At 35.6% G+C, this 24,230-nt stretch overlaps 2 protein-coding genes across 4 annotated transcripts; one reads left to right on the top strand and one right to left on the bottom strand.

Annotated features, from left to right (window-relative positions):
- Positions 1–9,191: 9,191 nt before the first annotated feature.
- Positions 9,192–13,947, bottom strand: LOC125878288 (homeobox protein knotted-1-like 3). Of its 3 annotated transcripts, none has more exons than XM_049559511.1 (6): positions 13,043–13,947; positions 11,636–11,756; positions 10,183–10,376; positions 9,980–10,111; positions 9,757–9,893; positions 9,192–9,651 (listed from the first exon to the last, which is right to left on the bottom strand). In XM_049559511.1, exons 1-6 carry the CDS (start codon positions 13,538–13,540, stop codon positions 9,561–9,563), a joined length of 1,173 nt encoding a protein of 390 aa, XP_049415468.1. In that variant the 5' UTR covers positions 13,541–13,947; the 3' UTR covers positions 9,192–9,560. The 3 variants fall into 3 exon arrangements, with proteins under 3 accessions (XP_049415468.1, XP_049415470.1, XP_049415469.1); XM_049559513.1 differs by having other exon boundaries at positions 9,398–9,682; XM_049559512.1 differs by lacking the exon at positions 9,192–9,651 and having other exon boundaries at positions 9,741–9,893.
- Positions 13,948–21,311: 7,364 nt separating this feature from the next.
- Positions 21,312–22,236, top strand: LOC125842846 (uncharacterized). The gene is made up of 2 exons (XM_049522140.1): positions 21,312–21,589; positions 21,921–22,236. Exons 1-2 carry the CDS (start codon positions 21,312–21,314, stop codon positions 22,234–22,236), a joined length of 594 nt encoding a protein of 197 aa, XP_049378097.1.
- The last annotated feature ends 1,994 nt before the right edge of the window (positions 22,237–24,230 follow it).

The following is a 24,230-nucleotide window of genomic DNA, read 5'->3' as shown; positions in this document are numbered from 1 at the left end:
GTAATTACAACAACTAATAACTAAGGTTAGTTTGAATAAATATTATAGACAGAATAGGTTTATTGTGATTATATCAGGTTTAACCCGACTAATTAAAGGTTATATTCCTAGGGAGATCAATGATTAAAGCAACCATTGCTGAAAAAAATATAATTAATAGGTAAAGGACCTTTACGCTTAGGCAAGTTCTTATAATTTTATTGTAATTTGGCCCTACTAAAGTATTATATTTTATTTTTTTTGAGAACTCCTTATCGTAGCATTTAATATGGTAATTCTAAATTTGATAATGAGCTACAGGGGCGGCTGGTTAGGCTTAAGGAAAAGTCCTTTGCCTTAGGCCCCCAATTTTAGGGGCCCCCATTTTTTAGTTAATTAGGTAAGATTAAATTTTAAAAAAAAATTAGAATGAAGACAATAATAAATGCAAACGGCTGGAAAAAAAATGCAAACGGTTGGAAAAAAAATGCAAACGGCTGAAGTGATATATATGAGTTATGACTGACTTTTTAACTTTCCAATAAAAACTTGTGTACTTTTTTTCTTAATGTACAAGTTATTTTTTTTCTAATTTTATTTTTATATATTCTATCCTCCTCCCTTCCTCTCTTCTATTTATTCTCACTTCTCCTCTCTAAATTCTAATTTTATATCTCTCTTATTCAAAGCTTAAGAATTTACTTGTTCTATTGATAATTCATATTTTAAATTTGGAGAAAAATATATTGCAGCAGCCCAAATCATTTAGAGTTGATTACTTCTTATACATAGTAGACCAAGCCATCTTTTCACTTCAAAATAGATTTGAACAATTTGAAGTATATTGTCTTAATCTTGAATGTTCCTTAAAACATAATACTCACTCCGATATTGACGGTTTAGATTGATTTTCTGAATTAAAAGTGTTAAGGGAAATCATAAAAGTAGAAGACAACACTCTAATTGAGATACTCAATCTAATAAAAAGACTTTATTCTTTTCCAAATGCTTACATTGCTTATTGAATAATGTTAACAATTCCCGTAACAGTTGCCTTAACTGAAAGAAGTTTTTTAAAATTAAAAATAATAAAATCTTATTTAAGATCGACAATGTCTCAAGAAAGATTAAGTGGTTTGGCTATATTATCGATTGAAAAAGAATTACTAGAAGAGATTGACTACACAAAAATTATTAACAACTTTGCATCTAAAAAAAATAGAAAAAATAGATTTAAAATAAAAATATTTATAATTTTTTTAAGGCCTCTAGTTTGAGTTTGACCTTAGGCCACCATCGAGTTTGAGCCGCCCCTGATGAGCTAGATACTAGTTTTGCACTAATATACAAAAATAAAAATAAAAACAAAAACAATAAAAGGTCTATATAGATACATTTTTAAGATTCCATTATGTCGTTCATGCTAAATTCTTAACAAAAACATTTTTTTAAGATTATATTGCAAAGAGTCATTTCTGGTATAGGCAGATTCATTTTTGTAGATTACAGAGTAAATGTTTTAAAAACGACCCATCATGGATAAAGTTTTTCGAGGAAGAAACTTTGTAAATATTTCAAGCTAGGACAGCTATTGATGAAAACAAAGTGTTGTAGGATTTAGAGATTGTCTCTATAGAATATACGGTAGTGTAATGGGTAATGATTTTAATTTTTGATTATTTGAGTTGAGGGACCTAGTGAATCATAGAAACTTTCAAAATAGAAAACGGTTACGTAGAACTTTGGTTATAGTGATGTTTGCAATGGGACATATTTGTGTCGTCCTAATGTTCAGTGTGTGTTGTGAAATAGGGGTGCTTGAAAACTCTCTCCAAGTTACTCCCTATATTTGCGAAAGCAGGACCCTTGTCATCATAGCAGTTAGGTGACCTCTAGCAGCCATCTAACAAGCCGAGGGATTGCTATAGCGGCCACTTGGTAGCAACAACGAGACCACCATAGCGATCAAGTGGCTGTCATAGCAGCCATCAACAGTAACTTAAGGTCTTCTTTCGATTAATTTGATTATTTTTTTCCTAATATCCAAAAGCTTTTTCTTAGACTTGAGAGAGATGATTTTCCACCAACTAGGATTTTTTTCATCGTTGAGGTAAGATCATTACTCTCATCAAACACCGCTTAACACATTTAATTCATGTGAGCATTTGAATAGATTTATGATGGTTCTTGGGTTTGGGTACTAAGTTCATGATTTTATGAAAAATATCTATGGATAGTCCTAAATGGATGTAAAAATTATTGTAGGTTATTAAATTTTACTTCCTATCATAGAATTTCTTCACTTCAACATTAATCATTGGGAGTTGGGAAAAATTTATGAGTGAAAATCCCAACTTGATCGGTTAGGCTATGAATAAGGGTAAAATCAGTGGGGATTAATCCCCAAGGCCAAGAACTGTAGAATCAATGATTGAATATTGTATTGCTGTTTCGTCTAGACTGTGAACGATTTAAAGTGTTGAGAAAAAATAAAGCTCTTACGGAATATTTTGTAATGGGGTTCTTCAATTGAAGTAGGTTACGATTAAATTGAAATTTATACTTGATTTAGATCCATGTATACTCTTAAGTTAAATGCTTGTTGATTGGTCTTCAAACATGTTGTAATTGATGACGTGGTTATTATGCTTAGGATTGCATAAGTTAACCCTTGATGAAACAATTGAATTTGTTGTGTTGCAATTATATTTATAGATATGGTATACTGAGTTATATGTTTGAGAGGAATAAGGGTAATCATAACCTTCTAATTAATAAGTGGTTCATGTTTGAGGTGAGCTTTGAGTGATTATCTATATTCAGAGGGTCGTGTACTATGTCGGTACCGTACAGTGATGAAGTTGCTCCCGTACTGGTCACGGCTAGATGGGCAAAAAAACACCCTTAGCATGTGTTCACCAATGTTGTTGCTTGAGTTTATTATTGAAATTTCTGAGTTTTCTTGATACATTCGGATACTTGATGGTTGTGTAACCTATTATCTAATATGGTCTATCCTAGTTTGGTTATACTTGTTGGTTGGTAGATTGTTTTCTATGTGTTGAATGTCTGGTCTACTTGTTGTTTGACTTATGTATTGCAAGTTTCTAACTAGAGTTGGCCTATGATGTCTACTAGTACATAATGGCTTGTAATGATACTATCCTATACACTTCTTTTGTTGAGTGCAAAATTCATTTCAGAGGCTCTGTGTTGGCATGAAGAAAAATAAAAAGCATCCATGGAGCAGCTTTTTGTAAAGATCCATTCTGATCCTAATGAGTAGGCCAATAGTGAGAATTTGGACCAAAACACTTTTGGCTAGTGACTAAAATATTTTATGCTAGGTCAGGCTTAGACGAAATTGGGGTTAGCTGCGGTCTAGGGACAAACGAGAATGGGTGGGGTGGAATTTCTTGGTTTGGTTGTTAGATTCTCGTAGGAAATACATTAAGGTACCTATAGGGCATCATGGAATTAAATTTGCACAAAAAGAACTCCCAAATCGAATTCAATGTTAAAGGGATAGTTTGGGTCATTAAGGGAAGGAGGTATGTTGTGAAATATGAGGTTTGAGGGATTTGTGAGTCTCTAAAGTTCGCATATTCCGCAATAGAAGGTCTCAAACCCCTATATCGAAGTGGGCAACTGCTATAATGGAGTAAGTTTTGTTATAGTGGAGTGTGAAAACCGTTATAGCAGAGTAGATTCTGCTATAGCAAAGTCTCAACAGCAGGCTAGGGCGCTATAGAGGGGCGAAATGATATTTTATGTTGAAACAACCCCAAAACCTCTTATTTTCCGCACTTTTATTCTTTGACTTAGGAGGGCGATTTAGGGTTGTTTGCACTCAATTTCCCATGGAATTCGTTAGTAAAGGTCAGATTATTACTCCCCAACCTTGCACTTTTATTCTTAAACCGTAGAATCGAAGTTATTGTTCTTGGGGAAGGGTTTTGGCATGATTTCATGGTGGAAAAATCCCTAAGTTGGGGAGGATGATCATGAATTGGCTTAGGAATAGAATTTGATTATAATCTGGGTATTAATAGGTCATTGTAGTTTGATTGTTGCTTTTGTTTTTTGTTTTAGATCAAGAACAAGTCAAGGCACTTTGAAAAGGAAAAACTCGATTTCTTAGGAGTTTCCAAGAGGCTTGATTCGAGGTAGGTCATGGTTGTATGTTTCCAAGTTATGTAGGTATGCATGTCTACTACTTTTTCGTATCATTTGTGCAATGCATGGTAGAGCATATATAGAGAGACATATGAAATGATATCATATTGATAATCTTATTCAATGGACTTGTTTCTTGTGACTTGTGGTTTCAAGTGGTATTGTTCATTGTGTTTGTGATTGTGCATGGTCATTTGTGATTGTTGATTGGCTCGGGTACCACGCTGGTAAACTGACTATTGATGGATCGGATACAACGCCAGTGAACTAACAATTTGGATTTGGGTTCTATGAGAGGACCAAATGTGTGATTGTGGTTCAACGAGAGGACCGGGCATTTGCACTTCTGATCATATGGACAAACATCCATTTATTTTCGTTTCAAGATGTGAGACTAGAAGTCTGTATGCATCAATTTAATTGTTGTTGTACGTATTGTTCTATGTTCCTACTTTGAGGTTGTAAAACCCCGTATCCGAAAACAGACCTTAAAACAGATTTCCTGAAGTTGCAGGTGCAACTCACGGACGCCACACACGGACCGTAGGGTGACCCACGGCCCGTGCTGGTGGTTCGTGGTCCACATCTGCAACCCCTCAAGGACTCAGCCCCTAAATTCATCTAAGGGTCGACCCATGGACCGTAGGTCAGACCACGGACCGTGGATCAGACCCCCAGAAACCAACCTCCAGTATTGATCGACGGTTGACCAGCAGTGACCGTCAGTCGATCGACGGTCCATCAGTCTCGTCCGTCGATAAGTCCGATAGCAATTAAGTCTGGAGTCTTTTGATCTTTTCCTTTTTCGTTGGACCCCTAGACTACGTTGTTTTAACCCTAAACTACGTAGTATTGGTTAGTTTTAGCCTTGAAACATAACTACAACTTACCTAAGTCAAATCATTCATCAAAACTTAGAAAGTTAGAACGCTATGAGGAGAAAGGAGTCAAGACCCTAGTTCAAGAACGCAACAAGTTTCATCAGGTATGTGGGATTTCACTAGTGGGTTTCTCTCTCCCATTAGGTCCCTAGAATTTAGTCAGATTCTTGATTCCCTATTATTAACTTGACCTAGGGTTTCTAGAAGTTCAGTAGATTAAAATCCTTTGTGAGATACTTTGATAGTAACTTAGTGACATACTGTGGTATGTTTACCATTAACCGACATATACCATATGAGCTAAAACATTGAATCTTGTGTCTATTCCACAGCAAAAAGAGATGTCCTACTTGCCAAGGTAAGGACCATAAACTTCTAGCTTACGTGGATCCACTAGCTAAGACATCCTAAGATGGAACATAGTTACAGACAGGAAGATTGATACTAGAGACCCGACCTCTACTAATGAGAGAGCCTCCATCTCAATATCCTCTCGGTACTAAGTAAATCCCACTGAATAGTCACTAATCATATTCATTTCATCATCTATGGACATGCATAATTAAGCTACCAATCCAAGAGAAAGTCATTTAGAATAGCTCTTTAAATCTTGATTAAACTTACGTGAGAAAACCTTTAAACCTTATGAATACTAATGTGAGAATATCTTCCATAATTTCATGAATACTTTCATCTAAAATCACCCTCAAGTCATATACATCAATCTCATAAAAATGTGCATATCTTCATATATTTATATTTCACATTTCATAAGCTTCATCATGTGTTCATACTCAAAAATCATGGATCATGTATGGGTTCATATGAATTCAACTCAAAATCATTTAAATACATCAATTCATGCATTATAAGATAGAAAGTAACTAATTGAATCATAATTGAAAAGAACTCGTGAAGATAGACTAAAATTCTAACTTTGAATTAAGAATTAAACTTTTAGAATTTGGATCTTTCTGGACCCAATGGAGGAAATAACTCCATAGGTGAATACTAACATACCTTGATGATCAAAGCCCAAAAGCTATGGTGAATTGGAGACCTTGAAGTGTAACCCTAGCTTCTTCTTCGTTAGCTTGAGATAGAAATTTGAGGGAAGAACTTGGAAAGAATTTGGGATTTAGGAGAATGATCTTAGAATGGGAAGTTTTAGGACTTAAAATACGTGTATAGATCTTAGAATAGGGGTGGTCAAAAACAACATATATTATGTATTAGACACTTAGGAAAAACACCCAAAATCCCCTGAAAAATTAACTGTCGAACAGGTCTATAAGTGTGACCCTATAGTCCGTACTGGTCAACCATAAACTAAGTACTCGAGCCTAGTTTAAAGCATAATTTTGACGAGATTGGTCTACGACCCGTAGAACCTTCTACTGTCCGTAGACCTCAACTATAGAACTCAACTTTGACCTTAATATTTCACTAAGTCTGGGACCTTTAGACGAGCCCTATCTATGACCCATAATGCGTTTGACAGACCTTCTTGGTTGACCGTAGAACGGTTTCCCAATAATTCAACCCACTTTCTACGGATGCCTTCTACGGTCCATAGAAGCATCTATGGCCCATAGACTGGACCTGTAGAACCCAAACAGTAGCCACAAAAATGTTATCTTTTCCTTTTTCAAAAATCCGAGTTGTTACACAATGAGGACTAAAAGATGATGTTATCAAGTGGTACTGAAATCATGTGAGAAGGGATTAGTCCTAAAATATTAATTAAGTCAAGAATGATTGAATAATTCCTTTAAATTGGTAATATGACTTGGATACGTTAAAGTGAAGGAAAGCAACTGTGATAACTGTTAAATTAGGGCTTAGGCCTAACTCACACCCTAAAAGTTAGCTCAAAGGGAGGAGAATTGCCCAAGCCTTATAAGGAGTCCACCCATCTCATTAATCACCAATGTGGGACTTTTGGCTTTAACAATTAACACCCCACCTCACGCCCAGTGCTTAGCATCTGGTGCGTGGGCAATTTTGGGCATTTTTTGACCCACCTCACTCCCAGTGCTTAGAATTTGGTGCATGGGTATTTTTTGGGCAATTTTTTATTTTTTGGGCCCCAACATAGTGTGAGATGGGCTCTGCTCTGTATGTTAAATTAGGTCTTAGGCCTAACTCACACCCCAAAAGCTAGCTCAAAGGGAGGAGGATTGCCCAAGCCTTATAAGGAGTCCACCCATCTCATTAACCACCAATGTGGGACTTTTGGCTTTAACAAAAACTACATATTTACTTAGAGTTACACTTTAATTTGTCTCTTGTATGTAATATGAGTTGTATATCATGTTGATTGACCTTCATACATAGCCTAAGTTTTGTTATTATTGATCTAATGATGCTTGTTGAATAAGCATGTGAACTGTTAAACTACCTATTATGACTAATGTTTATAATTATGCACTTCTGATTATTTTGTCCTTATTGTGTTGTCCTGAGAGATAACTGGAACAGTGAGCATACTGAGATATGTTGTTATGGTTAGAATACATCCATTATTTTGACGATGAGTAGCTTCAGTCTGATGTAAGCTTATGGACAAACAATTGTGTGTGTATGTTCTATCTGTTATTACACTAGTATGAATTTTTTTTTGTGATGGATATATATACTGTCATGATGATGAGAGACTCATGTCGGATGTGGGCTTATGAACAAGTAATTGTGTGTGGAATCGGGTACCACATAGATATTGTGCATGGACACCTAAGGTCATGACTAGATAGACAAGATCAAAGACCAAATAGCATGTGTGTACAAATAAGTGATTGTGTGAGTGGCCAATGAGACGGATGAGATACATAGATTGTACCACTTTGAGGTCAGTGGGGATATGATTATCCTGATGGTGTTACTGTTGATTGATTGCAGATCTTGTAACGATTTTGATATATGATTATGTGTGGAATTCCACCATTGATATGTTTTTCAGCATTGGTTGCCTGTAATGGCTCATGGATAACTGTTATGACTTATTGAAGAGTAAAGTTCAATAAATCTCTAAGAAGAAGTGAAGAATTTAGAACTTGTTCCTCTAGTAGAATTGGAAACTGCAATGAAGAAGTAGTTTTGTGAGGACTTTAGGATTATTACACCATCCAATTTTATAAGGAACTGGAGTTCAAGATTGGAAAATATTATTCTTAATTAAGCACATGGAATTAACTTTGAATTAGGAAAAAGATCCCAACGCGTGAAGAAGATTTAAAGCAAGTTAAATTAGAACTGAATTCATAAAAAGACTTGAACCAATTCACGTGTTTGGATTGGAGAACTACAGGACCTCTATTTACTCCTATATAAGCAACACGACATAAATATTTGGAGTTTGACCACACAAAGAGAGAGTCGTCAAAGTGAGAGTCATTACAAAGAGTCTCGAAGAAGAAGCTATTTCTACGATGAAAAAAAATATTCCTATCAAGTTTTATCTATATTGTTCTTCAATTGTAATAGTTAGTTTCTTAGAGTGGTTCCAAAACAAGATCTTCATTACTTCGTAAATGATTGTAATATGCGTTGTATTTGTAAGGTACTTCATTGAAGGGGAAGTGTCATTGAAGAGAAGAGTTAAGAGGGCACAAGTTGGGAGTACTATTCCTTAGGTGTTACAAGGGTGATTGTAAATCTTAAAATTGCTCCAGTTTAGTGGACATAGTTTGAAAAAAATCCTACAGAGGCGGATCGTAGTTTCTGTGTCCCTTGAGCAAGTAGTATTCCACGCTAAATACTTGCGTTGATTTTACTTTGTTTTGTAATTTATCTTCTTGCACATTTACTCAAAGAACCTGATCATTTGACTACATAGGTCGCAACAAATTAAAGTAACACTAGTCAAGTCGATCTCACCATGGACTGATGTACTGTTTTGATCCAATATAATATACTAATTTCTTACCTGCAATTGTCATACTGCTTTCCATCTTAAACATGTCAACAACGTTGAGGTAAATATAATTTCTGAATCTAAGCGAGTTCCGTCCATGCAAATATTTGTATCCATAATAGTAACACCACCACACGATTCTTTTTTCTTTTTTATTTTTTCGTCACATTGTAAACGATAACACGATATATGAGTCATCTATGCATAGAGCTAAGAATACCTACCCAATCTTAATTCTTACATGACCACAAGAAAAGTATTAATAAAACTGGGATTATTCAACTGTACATCCCCCATATCTAACCCCATACAAAAATGTGGTAGTAATTTTTGCAAGCTGCATGATCGAGTCACTGAGGTTTCCACCCATTCAAGTGCACACAAAATTGATACAGATATTGATGTAGTCAATCCCAACTAATTTGTGATTAAACTATAGTTGACTGTGATTGACATATATTAGTCACCGTACGCCCTCCCCATCAGACAATTACGTAAATAACTAGCCTTTTCCTCAACAAATCATCATATCAATCGATCTTTTGATTAAGTAGGATCTGTCTGTAATAGTTGTAGTTGTCCTGCAGTTGCGAAATAACTGACCTGTTGCTTTAACTGAATGAGTCCATCTTTCTATATACTACATACAGATAGTAGCTGGACACTTGGTAGCTCGTCCAAGGAAGCTTGCTAATAACTTCCCTTACATGATGAGTAGAATTTTCAGATTCACCTGGATTAGATTTGAATAATTAAGTTACTTGAAATCATTTACAATTTATTATCTATGCTCAACTTACATAATACCTTTTGCGTTTGCTCTTCAAAGCTGTAGAAGAGGAAGGATTACTGTGCCAGTTCCTTTTCCTTTGGTTAATAAACCAATTATTTATCTGCTTTAGTTGAAGACCTGTCTCTTGTACCAGTTTTGCCTTATCTTCCTCCTGCAAGAGAAAAAAGGATGCTATTTAGTACGTCCACAGGTCAATTAACTCAGCGTGGAAGACTGGATTGGCAACTAAAAGCTTACAGTGGGGTATGGCCACTTTGAGTGTGATTGCCACCAAGCTTTCAAGACAGAGGTAGTATCGCCGGGGAGTTTTCCTGCCCTTCTCTTTCGAAGAATTTCCTCTCTAATATCCACTAGTTTTTCCTTGTAACCCTATTTATGATTTAAAGGAGTTGGATGAGTTACGTTGAACACAGTTACATAGAACAATATAGCTCCTTTACCTGTTTCAACTCGTGCTTTAACTCCTGCCTCACACGCTCCATCAATGATCTCTCACTCTCTGTTGGGATCAAAGGACCAAAGCCCATGCTATCATGACCATCTAAACTTCCCTCAAACAAATTGGCATCACTATCCACCTGTTCATCTTCATCATCAGACATTGTAGCACCTGTACCTTCTCCTGGAGAAACTCCTGCATAAGCAACACACACATGTAGAAACAATATATCTTTAGTAAATGGCTAAAACGTTTTATGCAGTTTTTACAGTGTATCAAGGTAATGTAACCAGGTCAGCCTGGAAAAGATACAAAGAAGAGATAACAGTGATAAACTTAACAGGAAGTAATTTCAACTTCCCCAAAAGAAAAAGAAAACAAGAGACAAACACATGAAAAGTTAAATTTTTTTTTTAGATATCATGCACAAGTCGTTTGATTTAGAACTGTTTATGATCTTTGAGAAAAGAATTAAGTGTATTCTACCATACTGAACAGGGGATACACATATAGAGAAAATCATATTTTTTTCCATTCATTAGTTTTTATCAGCAGCCTCAAACCACAAGGAAGTATCAAACCAAATAGGTGGAAAAAAAATAATGTCCTTCAAAGAGAAACAAGTCCAATTGACTATAGAGAAAATGCACTTTTTACTTTTCTTCCTCAACTGTATGACAGGCATGAGAAGGTTAACAAAATGCATTTCTATAAATAGTCATATTTGTAGCTTAAAACATCACCGAGAGAAGACTCAAAGAGCTCAATAGTTTAACTCAATGTGATGATCATTTGCTACCATGTTTTCATGCTTGCAATTCCCAAGACCAACCACAGACCTTAGAACTGTCTAGTTTGATACTTCTAACAGACTCGCCACATTTATGTTTAAGAACTTACCTGATATAATGGAAAAAAAGTTTCTACCACTGAAATCAAATGTTAAAATTTGAACAAATGACATGAAACTCTATCGTACAGTTGTTCTGTTCTAAAAGGGGGCACGCTAAAAAAAGATAACAGACCTATTTAAGTGAATTATGAATATCAGGCAAATCATTACACAAATCTCTCCATCTCTCCCTTGGACTTATATATGCGCAACATTTATGCAGGTTAAAATGACCTAACTTAGTTCAAGAGAGTAAATAGCAACATAGAGATTATAACAGAGATAAGAGAATGAAGTCTGATCTGAGATTATATGAAAGTTTCATTGTGATAGTATTGAATCCAATAAGAAGAATAAAAATAAAATTATATTCAGGTTGGATTGCAAAGGAACCGAATCCATTAGATGCAATTGTTATTTCTTGAATTAGATTGGGAATGAATGCAATATCACTTTCACAGTCCAAACATATTTTCAGGAAATATTAAATCAACAGAAGAAAATCACAAAAGTCACTGTAAATTGTAATCATAAAAATGTCTCAAAATGAATAATGGATTACCAGTTAAGCTTTGCAACGACTGCTCGATTTCCCAGCAAGCCATAACTGCTTCCATTGCATGAACACGAACATGTTGTTGTAGTTGTTCTTTAAAAGAACAAAGCAACAGGACATAATGTGTCTACAAAACAAATTGAGAGTAAAAATAAGCTCTAGCACCAAGCAATTTTGAGATCAGTTTGTGAATAAGAGATATCTCCCTAAGAGCAAGATGAAGCTAGTATAAACATCAAGGGAATATTCGCTTTAGAGTTATTATTTTGTTTCTTTTTATTCCACACCATTTGAAGAAACACATGAGTTCTAGGTACTTAGGCTACACTTTTTATTCAATAACAAACTGTGTCACTTGGCCAAAATATAATACTGCAGAACTGAGATACAGCGCAATAAATGGTGTGAGTTCATTAATTAAGTAGACTATAATTAGATGGAAACTTTTTAAGGTTAAACTTAACATTTGATCTTGGTTTTATCAACCTTCTAATAAGTTGAAACTACTTTATGAAAAGTCTCTCAATGAGATATAAGTACAAATAGAAAATATTACTTGTTCCATTATAATCAGGACATAAGGTCTAACGGTAGCACTCTGCAATAATTAGTGGCCCCATTCACCTAATCTGACATAAGTTCTTCTCTTGCATATACATATACGTAGTCAAATTGTTAAGATACTACTTGAGATTCCTGGAATTATCACTTGAGCAATGAAAAGAGCTTGAAATTCCTGCTCCGGGATGACATGATATATCTTTCTGCCTAAGATGTTGATGCCTCACTAAATTTTCTGTTTTGTGGCTAGTAATTTCCAAAAAGAAATTTTGATCTCTTCTAAGAAGATAAGTAGGAGCCACACAAATTGATGAGCTGACAAGTCTTGACATTTAATTCAGTTGTCCTATTATTTAAAGGACCATATGAGCTAAGACAATTGTGGTATATAAATCATCTTCAACCAAACCGTTGATTAAATATATGCAAGGACGGCAAAGATAATACGAGTAATTCTTAAATTCGGAACTCTCTCCATATGGCATCAAATTCTTAAATTCGGAACTCTCTCCATATGGTATCAAATTCTTAAAATCAACCTACAGTCACAGCAACATGATTTCTTGACTGAAATTTTGAACGTACATCTATTTTTAATTGTTTTGGGTTTTCCAGAATTACCACTAAAGATGGGTGAAAACATTAATTTAGACAGAGGATTTGAAAAACAAGGCTCAGACAATCCTCTCCTAATTCACTCAATCCATGAAGCAAGTAGAATCGAATCCTGAAAGAGCACACAAACTTTTTGGAATCCGTGAAATTTCAAACCTAATACTCATATAAAATCTATTGAAGGCAATTGCATATGTACTAAAATAAAAGGAAAAGAAAGAAGAAGAAAAAGCTTACCAAAAACTGATCAAGTTCCTTGTCATCAGCAAGATTCCCATGTCCAAGGCTGGAATATTTGCCTACTACTTGCTGCGACTGTGCCAGCTGTGCATCAATCCTTGGCAACTGATCTACAGGCGTTGCTATTCGTAAGCACGCCACATGGGCTGACAACAACTGCTCAAACAATGGATGTGCCAGAATTTCAGCTTTATACCCCGCATTTTGCCAATTCACGACTTCACTCTCACCAAACTCGTCCTTATTCAACTCGGAATCATTGGATGCCTGAACATCGCTTATATTCCTCTGTAAAATCGACCTTGATAACCACTGGTTTGAGTCGGACTGCAAATTCTCCCCAGCGCCGGCAACAGTATATTGACTTTGTGGTAAACGTATTTCCCTGTTGAGCCACATCGGCGTCTGCTGGTGCTCTAGCGGTTTGACGTCCGACGATGACTGTTCCGGTAAACTAGTTCTCAAAATTTGTGAATTTTCATCCGGCATATCCATTTCTTGTGACAATGAACAATTTTATAAAACACACAATTTCACAACGTATTTCATTACTTATCAGAAAGTGTCTGAAACTCTACATACAAATTATCAGAAACTCATCAATCAATTAAACCCGGAAGAATATAGTAGAGATGATAAGAACTTGAACTGTTGGGATTTCAGAAAGTGCAACGAGAGAGAATTAATAACAACAGAGGGCACGCACAGGAAGTATATGAAGTTTTTGTAGACAGAACTTAGAGCAAAGGGGAGAAAGAAAACTAAGAGAGAGAGATAAAAAGAGGAAGCTTCGGTGCTAGTGTCAATATATTCCGGTGAAGGGAAAACTATAAATCAGTGGTCCCTAAATGTTGGACTTGGGATTGAGGGTAAAACAAAGTGGTTGGTTTAGTCGTTGGATGTAAACAAGAGTATGCACGCCTCTTGCTTTCTCTACCTCTCTATATTAACACATATTTGAATTGTTTTTCATATTTGTACTTTTCTTTAATAAATATTGATATTTTCTAAAAGATAAATTGTACTCCCTTCGTCTTATTTTATGTGAGGTAGTTTGATTCGACATTGAGTTTAAGAGAGAAATGAAAGACTTTTAAAACTTGTGATAAAAAATGAATGATAGAAATTTGTGTGACGGTAAATTATTTCATTAAAGGTAAAATAGACATTTTATAATTAAGTTGTTAGTTAATATAAAAGTGTGTCATTCTTTTTGGCATTTACTAAAAAGCAAAGTAAATCACATAAATTAGTACAGAGGGAGTACTATTATTTACAAAGTTATTTTTATGATTTCACAAAAGATAATAGTGAAAACTAAAAAGTATGAATAAATTATGTCTTTAAATATTTTTTTTCTTAATAAGTGTGTATTCCCTCACAAATTCAGTTAAATATAAAATAGAGTGAGTATTTATTATTTCACAAAGAATAATAGTTTTTGTATTGTTTGAATTATGTACTTCAATGTTTTTCTTAATAAGAGTGCATTGCCTCAAAAATTCAGTTAATATGAAACAAAAGGAATATTTTTCCATGCTTATTTATTTATTTATATCATTTTCTGTTTAACCTTTTCGGCTCCCTAAATGAAAATGCATTCTTTCCCTATAAACCAATTCAAATCAATTAAAAAGTTAAATATTATTTGGATTTGGATCAATTTGGTTTTATATTCTTAAAAATTCTTAATATCTAATTTAATTTTAATTTTGGTTTAGTCTAAAAATGAATTCAAAAAATAATTGATACAAATAGACAAATTATATACATTTTTTATGAATAATTTTTAAATATTTTCATCAAAATTTTATTTATAAAAATATAAAAAAGTCCAAACCAAAAGTCTAGCAGAATGCCAAATCGAAACCAACTCCAAGATCAACAAAAATTAACAAAAACAACATATTTTTTTAAAAAAAATTTCTTATTGTTGGATAAAAATCAAAACTCCTCTTACAAGTTTGTAGGACCATAACAAGTGGATGATGGGTAGTATGGTTATCCTTCGTTTCAACCTTATTTTTTAATTTAATTTTTGTGTATGAACAATCGAATTGAATCAAATTGAACAAAAACAGATAACAACCAAACTGATAAATGTATATTATATTTGGTATGATTTGATTTTAATAATTAAAAAATGATTAAATTGGTTTGACTTTGATTTTTGACCAATAACCAATCCAACCCCAACTCATCTCATGTTCTTCAAGCCCAAGGTCCTCTAAAATTACTTGAAGTTCAAAATACCCCAAAAATCTCAGTTCACAACTTTATAAAGGTGTCTTAATATGACTAGAGATAGAGATGCAATCAATAGAAAACCTCTATTATTCAGTGGAGATCCACAAGTTTTCCGCACACAAAAAAGTCTTCTTCTCCATGTTGTGAGCCGCAAGTTGTCATATCTCCACGATTGTGATTAAAGCTTGGCTCTGCATTCATGGTGAAGTTTCAATAAGTATTTCATCAATTCAAGAACAAAACAAATTTTTTGAGTTGACGATCTTGAGGAGAAGAATTAGAAGAATATATTTTATCAATATTGTAACCATCAAATAAATTATTGAAATATAAATATCATTGTTTGTCGCTATTTCTCCTTTCTTGATTTCTATTTTTGAAGAACACAATTTAATTGGTTACAAATTGGCATGCCTAGTGGGACAATATTTACCTCTCATCTCTTTTATTCAAAGTTCAAAATTATTAATATGGCCGCAATAAATATCAACTCTGAATCAGATTCTTTGGAAGATGTTGACCCCAAAAATGTCTCTCAAGTTGCCATGGAGATTTTGACCAAATTAGAAGGAGTAAAGCTGAAATGTTGGGACAACAAGTGCTTTAAGTACCATCCAAGTCATCTCAGATTTTCAATTTATCTTCTTCAAAAGAAGAATATCATCTCCGTATATTCTAGAATGAGGGAACAACATTGGTGAGGTTGTATCAAGATCTTTGGATCGACTAAGATTGTTATACGAATGCCATCATTTGCTCAACGATCCCATCAAGCAGAATGATGATGGTGTCTTGAGCGCTAGATCTTCTCCAATCTTTCCTTATTTCACTTCTCAATCCGAGATTTATCCAAGTGATCTTTTGCATTGTTCTTTATCCTCTATGATGATTGTGCAAGCGATGGTGATCGAAGCTTTCACCATAGAAGAACAACTTGCAAATTTGACGAAAGCAGCTGCAGATTTATCAAAGAACCTCAAAGGTCAAATGAACCTAAATTACCAAAATGAAAGATATAACAAATAGTATGGAGGAAGAAGAGTCAACTAAATCATCTGTGAAGCTACATGAAATAGAAGAGAAAAAAGAGTTCTTCGCAAACAAAGAAATAACGTTCAATAAGTTTTAAGTGTCTATCGACGATTTGGTTCATGTTGATCAATTAAAGGATTTTATCATGCGGGCAATCAAGGATAAATTTGAGTCGACATCCAAATCATCTCTTACATCTGTAAAGTCATATACACAAAGCATTGATAACTTCAAGATACAGGCCAACATTTAATCTTCTAAGTTGTAGCAATTTGACGACAAGAGAAATCAAAATAACATGTAGCAGACTTAATAAAAACTTGCAATAATGTTGAAAGATATGGTGCTCATCATGTTAGACAGTTTGTTTGATCTCTCAAAGAAAATACTTTTGACTGATACTTAGATCTCAGATCTAGCTCCATCGATAGATTTGAGAAGATGGAGCAACAATTCCTTAAGCTAGTGTGAGCATGATAGAGCTTACTAATTGATAATGGTCAAATCACTCTCTAAAACAATTCCAAAGAGTGAGCGATCGTCGTCAATAAAAATAATCAACTAAGTGTTAGAGTCGAATCCCATAAAGAATGGCGCAAGATTAAGGATCCAATTAGTGGATTAAATCGCAACTAATCTTACATAGTAAACATGACAAATGGGTGGATGATTCCACCAAACTTAACAACAAAATTTCAGGAACAGAAATATACCAATGTTAAAGCAAGCAAAAGTTCACGAGATTAATTAACTCTAGGGGTGTGGGGATTTAACATTGAGATCAACAGGGTTAGTATCGAATTGCTCAGTAAAACTAGATAATCATGGATAAGCTAGATCATCTTTAATTATGTTAATATTATTTCGATCTCATAATAGAATTTCATGAAATCACCTTTTGGTCTCATTCATGCAATTCTCACTCAACCCACTACCTTGAATTTACAATTAAGCTTGGGTAAATCACAAACATAAACCTAATCAACCACTCATATCGGTCTCTTTCGAGCACCGATGCGAGATCGAAGCTAAAATCATGTTGGTCACCTTGATTTATATATTAAATACATGGTAACAGTTCAAATCCATGATTAATAGTTCTAAAATAGAGCAATTCAACATATTCACTAAGTTAAATCAACACCCAACCCCATAATCACACCCGAGATTGGGGTTTTATCCACTCATCACAAAAGCAAAGATAGTATACCTTGCATGAAATTGACTATAGGTGACATGAATTTGAGAATTTACAAGCAAACCACTTTGAATTCAACATCAATTTAGAAAATTCAAGATTATCAATTCACAAACTGCAAAAAACAAGAAGGTGTTTTTACTTAATGAGGAGTATTTCTCTCTCTACAATACTCAGATTTTTTCTCACGAATTTTGAACCCCTTTTTTCTCTCTCCTCTGGGATATTTATAGTTTTTCAAAATTTGGCCCAAAACTCAATGCAGTTCTCACTTGGAGACGTTAGTCGGGCTTGTCGATATCATTTAGTGAGTCACCAATCATGCTTCATCTCACTTTTTTCTTGATCTAGGCTTCCGATGTTTGACCATTATTTGGCTGTCCATTTGAGTCTACTTTTCTCGTTGAGCAAGTCGCTGATCGTCACCTTTGTTCGCCTTTTGAAGTTCCATTTTATCATCTTTGATGACTTTCATCCTTTTTGCCTCTTGCATTTGGCGCAACATTGTTTCGCCATGACTTTGCCAACCAGCCTTGAGAAAGAAACCCAGTGCACTATAAGTTTGGGCAATATCATGCTCGTTAGGAGATTCACCCATCTTGTTTGGTGATCATCAGAGTATAATTTACACTTCCTACATTTTTGGACATTCTTTCAAACATTCATCCTTGCCTTGTCCTTTAGCCTTCATAGATGCAAATCATCAAGATATCGTTAGAATAGAACATAATTAGGCATTGAGGACACTAATTATTGAGCTAAATAGGCCTTAAATGAGTACAAATGTACCATTCATCAACACCCCAACTTAAACTTTTAGTTGTGCTCAAGTAAATCAAGAACACAATTAGCTCAATAAGGGTGTCTATAACCGTATTCAATGAGAGCTAACATGAAAGTGTGAGGAGTCAGGATTTTGACTCATTTAGGGCTTGTTATTTTATTAATTAGTGTCCTCAATGCCTATTTTGTGTTCATAACTGATGTTAAATTGTGTATGTGCAGCCATGAAGGCTTAAGAACAAGGCAAGGACATTACATTGCGAAAAGAAGAAAAAAAAAGCTGGAATAGTTAAGCAAAAGTAAGGTTGGAGCTCACAAAATTCACTCGGCGACTCACCAAGTGAGTTTTCTCGCCAAATGATCTAGCAAGTTTGGATCATAAATAAAGCAAACTCGGTGAACTCAAATGCAAAATGGCGTATTGCCGAATGAAAAGATGAGCCCGACTCAGATCTCCTAAATGATAAGAACAACTAGAGAAGAAAGCCAAGTCCAATTGGCAAAAAAAGATCCAAACGGTGAGTCGCCGAAGTCATTCGGTGACGTCCATCGGGTTCGCCAACTGGAAAGTCAAGATTTAAAAAGCTGAAGCAGAAATTTGGCGATAAGGCCTGCCCATCAACGGATCATCGAGTCATTCAGCGAACCCAACTAATATTGCCGATTTGGTCTCAAGGTGAAATCTTGGGAAGTTTTTGGAAACATATAAATTGGTTTTTGAAGAGAGAGAAAAGTGATTTTTGGGAGACTATATTTATTCTCTAAGAGATTATGATCTAAGATATTAAGGTTTGAGGGTTTTAGTATAAATTTTTGACATTGAGTAATGAAGATTATGGCATTCTGATGGAGCATATTTTTGGTAACTCTTACTTACTTGTTATTATGCTTGGCTAAACCCCCTTACCTTAGGAGTGTGATTATGTAATTGAATACTCAAATCAGCTTGTGGGTATTGTAAATCTCTTGTTTTAATGTTGTTTTGAAATGGGTTCAATTAGTTACTCATGTTTCCATTTATGGATTGAAGTTGCAAATTCAGTCCTAGATTTAGCTCTCTAGTCTTGCTTGTGAAAAACGCTTAAGGTGGAGTATATGAATGATAATTTTATTGACTCTTGTCTTCACAACCCATCTTGATAAAGTGGGTTAAATTAAGGATTTGGGTTGCTTTGCATCGTTAAGCTACTTGAGGTTTGAAAGAACTTACTTGAAACATTATAGCTGATTGAATTATGGTTGTTGTAGTTACAATCCATCCTAACCATTGAGATTCAGTGACTTAAAAAAATTATTTACTGCCCATTAAGTGAAATTAGTATTTGATTGCTCACACTCCTAAGGTCGCCTCTCTACTTGTTCAAACCCCACGTTAAATGCCTTTGTTAATAATAGGCTACCAAACTCTATTAATATTGATAATTGAAACTTATTGATTTACATTATGTTACGTTTTGTTTATTTCCATTTTACAAGAAGTTAGAACACTCTCGTACTTCATATTTGAATTCTCTTCAATACCATTCCTCGTGGGATCGACCCCAAATCACCGTTGGGTTTATACTTGTTAGCGACCTCCTACGCTTCGAATTATAAGAGGTGTAGTTGAGCGTTATCAAAAATGATGGCTGTCGGGGATTGGTGCTTAAAATTCTTTTATTAAAGTATTTTTTTGGACTAATTTTGTTGTAGAAGAACTCTCTTATTAGTGTTCTTGTTGTTTGCTCTCAATAGGTGAAGAAATGAGTGTGAATGGGACCAATGCGGCTAGTCAACTTGGGAACAATGACGACATCAAAAACTTGAATGATGTCAATACATATCAAATGGGAAGCTCCAGTGCTATTCGTTTGCCCCCAACTGTGGGCAACATTATTTTCCATGTGACCGGAACTATGCTTCAGCCGCTGCAAATGAAAGGTTTCGTTGGAGGACTTGTTCATGAAGACCCTCATGATCACATTCAAAATGTTGTGTATGTGTGGACCATTCTCCTTCAAGAATATATTTCAAGAGTCAATCTGGCTCCGTTTGTTTCCCTTTTCTGTAGTGGGGGAAGTAACAAAGTGGTTGGCCAAACTACCAAGGGACTCTATTAATTCTTGGGAGGAGCTCACGTAGGTTTTCTATGAATGTTTTTTTCCTCCCTCGAGGATGTTGAAGTTGAGGGACAACATTCAAAATTTCAAATGGGTTGATGGTGAGCCTATTCATGAAACTTGGTTGACGTTTCAAAAGCTGCTTCTCCAATGTCCTACTCATGGGTTGCCACACAATGTGCTCTTTCAATATTTCTACCGCAGTCTTGACACTATCAACAACAGTGTCACCATTCAACTTATCTGGGGTGGAATCATGAGACAACCATTTGCCGTGGCGTCGGCTTTGCATTATGAGACAACAAAGATTAATCAACCATGACATACAAGGGAGGATCATGTGTCTCCTCTCAATGTTGGGTTGACCAAAGAACAATTGGAAAAGAAGCAAGAACATGATGAAAACATGGCCAAGATGATGATCCAAATAGACTTGTTGATGAAACATGTCATAGGAGGGGTTATAAGGCCGTGAATAAAGTTGGTGCTAGTACTAGAATGAGCTCGGATAATGCATAATTTGATGACATGTATAATGAAGAGGTACAATTCTTGTCGAACAAAGTAGGGGTTCTCGTCCAATTTATCATAGGCCGGGTGGGAATCAAGGTTTGAACAAAGATCGTGATGGTGGTTGGAGAGATAGGGAACGAGATTGGCGTGATAGAGGTGCACATTAAAGAGAAAGGGATGGTGATAGAGATCGTTATGTGTCTTCTCATGACCGTCTAAAACCTAAAGAACCAAATGCCGACCCCAAAAGCTTTTGGACTGAGAATATGCTTGCCCGCATCCTAAACAAGGTACAAGGATCGGATAAGTGCTCAAGGAGATGAAGGCTGATTTCTTCTCTTTGAATCAAACGATGACCTCTCATTTAGTTTCTATAAAACAACTTGAGGCTCAAATGGGTCAAATTTCTGCTCACTTCAATCTGAGGCCAAAACGGGGTCTTCCTAGTGATACCATGACAAATCCAAAGAGTGATAATGCACAATGCATTGCTATCTTGATCCGGAGTGGTAAGGTTGTGGGAAGCGGTGTGTCAAATGATGATAATATAAGTTCAAGTAAAAGGGAAGTTTTTGATTTTGAGAGTGATAAAATTGCCGAAGAGTTGAACAATAAAACTTCCAATGAGGTTGATGATGCACCAAAAAATGTTGTTTCTGGTGATGCTAAAAAGTAAAATGTGGGGATTGTTCCTCCCTTGGAACCTACAAAACCGCTGCCCAAAGTTACTCCACCATTCCCTCAAAGATTGAAGAAGAGGAATGAAGACGTGAAGTTCCAAAATTTTCTTTCCGTCTTTAAGACTCTTTCTACTAATCTTCTTTGGTGGAGGCACTGTTAGAAATGTCGGGTTATGAAAAGTTTATGAAAGTGTTGGTAACTAAGAAGAGAAGAGTGAATTTTGAGACGGTTGAAGTATCCCATAGTTGTAGTGCCATTATGTTAAGCAACACGGTAGTCAAGAACGATGACCCATGAGCATTTACTATCCCTTGCAATATAGGGATGTCCAATTCGCTAAAGCAATGCGTGATTTGGTGGTGAGTATACACTTGATTCCCTATGCCATTTCCAAAAAACTTGGGCTAGGTGAGCCTAACTCTACAACTACGCGTCTTCTCATGGCCGATCACTCTATCAAGTGCCCTATTGGCATCCTTTATGACATTTTGGTGAAGGTAGACAAATTTATATTTTCGGCTGATTTTGTGATCCTAGATTATGAGATTGATGTTGAGGTCCCTATTGTTCTTTGTAGGCTATTCTTGGCTACCGAAAAAGCCCTTATTGATGTGGAAAGTGGTGAACTGAAATTTTGAGTAAATGGTGAGGAAGTTACATTCAATGTTTGTAAATCGATGAAGCAACCAAGTGACCTCCATGTTATATGGATCATTGACGTGATTGATGAAACATTTGCTAGTGTGGGTGAAGTTTCTTCTGTTGGTGAGTCTTTAGACACCGTGCTTTTGAATTATGATGGGGAGGAAATTCAAGATTATGATGAGGTAGTGGATGCTCTATTGGGGTTAGGTTCCTATTCTAAGAACCCGTTGAAGCTTGATATCAATTTGGAAAATAGGGAAAGTCCTCTCACAAAGCCATCCATTAAAGAGCCACCAAAGCTTGTATTGAAGGTACTTCCACCTCACCTTCATTATATGTTCTTGGGAGCCAATAGAGCTTTACCCGTGATTATTGTTGCAGATTTGCTTAAATTGCAAATGGATGCCCTTGTTAGTGTGTTGAAAAGATTTATCAAGGCTATTGGGTGGATGATTGCCGACATTAAAATTCCTCTCGGTATTTGTACCCACAAGATTCAATTGACCAGTGATTGTAAGCCAACTGTTCAACATCGAAGGAGGTTGAATCCTCCAATGCAAGAAGTTGTCAAGAAAAAGATTATTAAGTGGCTTGATGCAGGAGTTGTCTAGCCTATTGCGGATAGCAAGTGGGTTATCCCCGTCCAATGCGTTCCAAAGAAATGTGGTATGACTGTGGTCCCAAATGAAAAAGGTGAGCTTATGAAAATGCGACCAGTTATTGATTGGCGTGTATGTATGGATTATCAAAAGTTGAATCCGTGGATCGAGAATGATCATTTTCTGATGCCCTTTATAAATCAGATGCTTGATGGACTTGTGGGTCGTGGATGGTATTGCTTCTTGGATGGTTACCCTAGTTATAATCAGATCTCCATTGCATTGGAGGATCAAGAAAATACAACTTTCACATGTCCCTATGGGACGTTTGCTTTCAAAAGAATGCCATTCGGATTGTGTAATGCACCGACGACGTTTCAAATGTGTATGCTCTATATGATAAATGATTCAATGGAAGTCTTCATGGATGCCTTTTTGGTTATGGGAGATACATTTGAAGCTTGCCTTGAGCACCTTTGTAGAGTCTTGCAAAGATGTGTCGAAACAAACCTTGTTCTCAATTGTGAGAAATGTCACTTCATGGTCAAGAAAGGTATTTTATTGGGGCACAAAATTCCGGGAGATGGTATACAAGTTGATCAAGATAAAGTTGAACTTATCACTAAGTTGCCTTCTCCTATTTTGGTTAAAGGTTGTAGAAGCTTCTTGGGTCATGTTGGTTTCTACCAGAGGTTCATAAATGATTTTTCTAGGGTGGCTTATCTTCTTTGTAAGCTACTTGAAAAGGAAAGTTTCTTCAAGTTTTATGAAGCTCGTGTCAAGGCATTCTTTTGTTGAAAAGAGAAGCTCGTTTTGGCTCCTATCATTATTGCTCTGGATTGGAACATTCCGTTTGAGCTAATGTGTGATGCAATCAGTGTGGCTTTGGGGGCTTTACCTGGCCAACATAAGGGAAATTTGTTTCACCCGATCTATTATGCAAGCAAATCCTTGAATGTAGCTCAAAAGAACTACACCATCACTGAGCAAGAGTTGTTAGCCGTGGTGTATGCTTTTGAGAAGTTTAGAGCCTATCTTTTGGGGACCAAGGTGCTGGTACACACTTACCATGCTGTTATACGTTACTTGGCTAAGAAGGATGCAAAGCCAAGGTTGATATGATGGGTGTTATTATTGCCAGACTTTGATATTGAAGTCAAAGATCGAAAGGGGTATGAGAACCAAGTAGCGGACCACTTGTCGAGGTTGGAATCGAATGTGGTTATTTTTGGTGAAAAAGCTATTGAGGAAGAATTTCCCGATGAGTTGGTGATAGTTGTGTCGAATGGTACTGTGCCTTGGTTTGCTGAATTTGCCAATCATGTGGTGTGTGGGATTCTTCTTGATGGGCTGATTTTTTACCGACGGAAGAGGTTCCTTTTTTATGC

The sequence above is a fragment of the Solanum stenotomum genome, chromosome 10, assembly GCF_019186545.1.
Source record: "Solanum stenotomum isolate F172 chromosome 10, ASM1918654v1, whole genome shotgun sequence".
NCBI classification, from domain to species: Eukaryota; Viridiplantae; Streptophyta; class Magnoliopsida; order Solanales; family Solanaceae; genus Solanum; species Solanum stenotomum.
This window is presented reverse-complemented; position numbering and strand designations above follow the sequence as displayed.

What these genes read in the sequence shown, in the direction of transcription:
- LOC125878288 (XM_049559511.1), bottom strand. Translation starts at nt 13,540, where the DNA reads ATGGATATGCCGGATGAAAATTCACAAATTTTGAGAACTAGTTTACCG. An exon ending in AGGAACTTGATCAGTTTTTG is followed by an intron (nt 11,757 to 13,042) that starts GTAAGCTTTTTC and finishes TTTGTTTTGTAG; the next exon opens with ACACATTATGTCCTGTTGCT. An exon ending in GTCGTTGCAAAGCTTAACTG is followed by an intron (nt 10,377 to 11,635) that starts GTAATCCATTAT and finishes TTGCTTATGCAG; the next exon opens with GAGTTTCTCCAGGAGAAGGT.
- LOC125842846 (XM_049522140.1), top strand. Translation starts at nt 21,312, where the DNA reads ATGGGTCAAATTTCTGCTCACTTCAATCTGAGGCCAAAACGGGGTCTT. An exon ending in GTTTCTGGTGATGCTAAAAA is followed by an intron (nt 21,590 to 21,920) that starts GTAAAATGTGGG and finishes CTTGCAATATAG; the next exon opens with GGATGTCCAATTCGCTAAAG.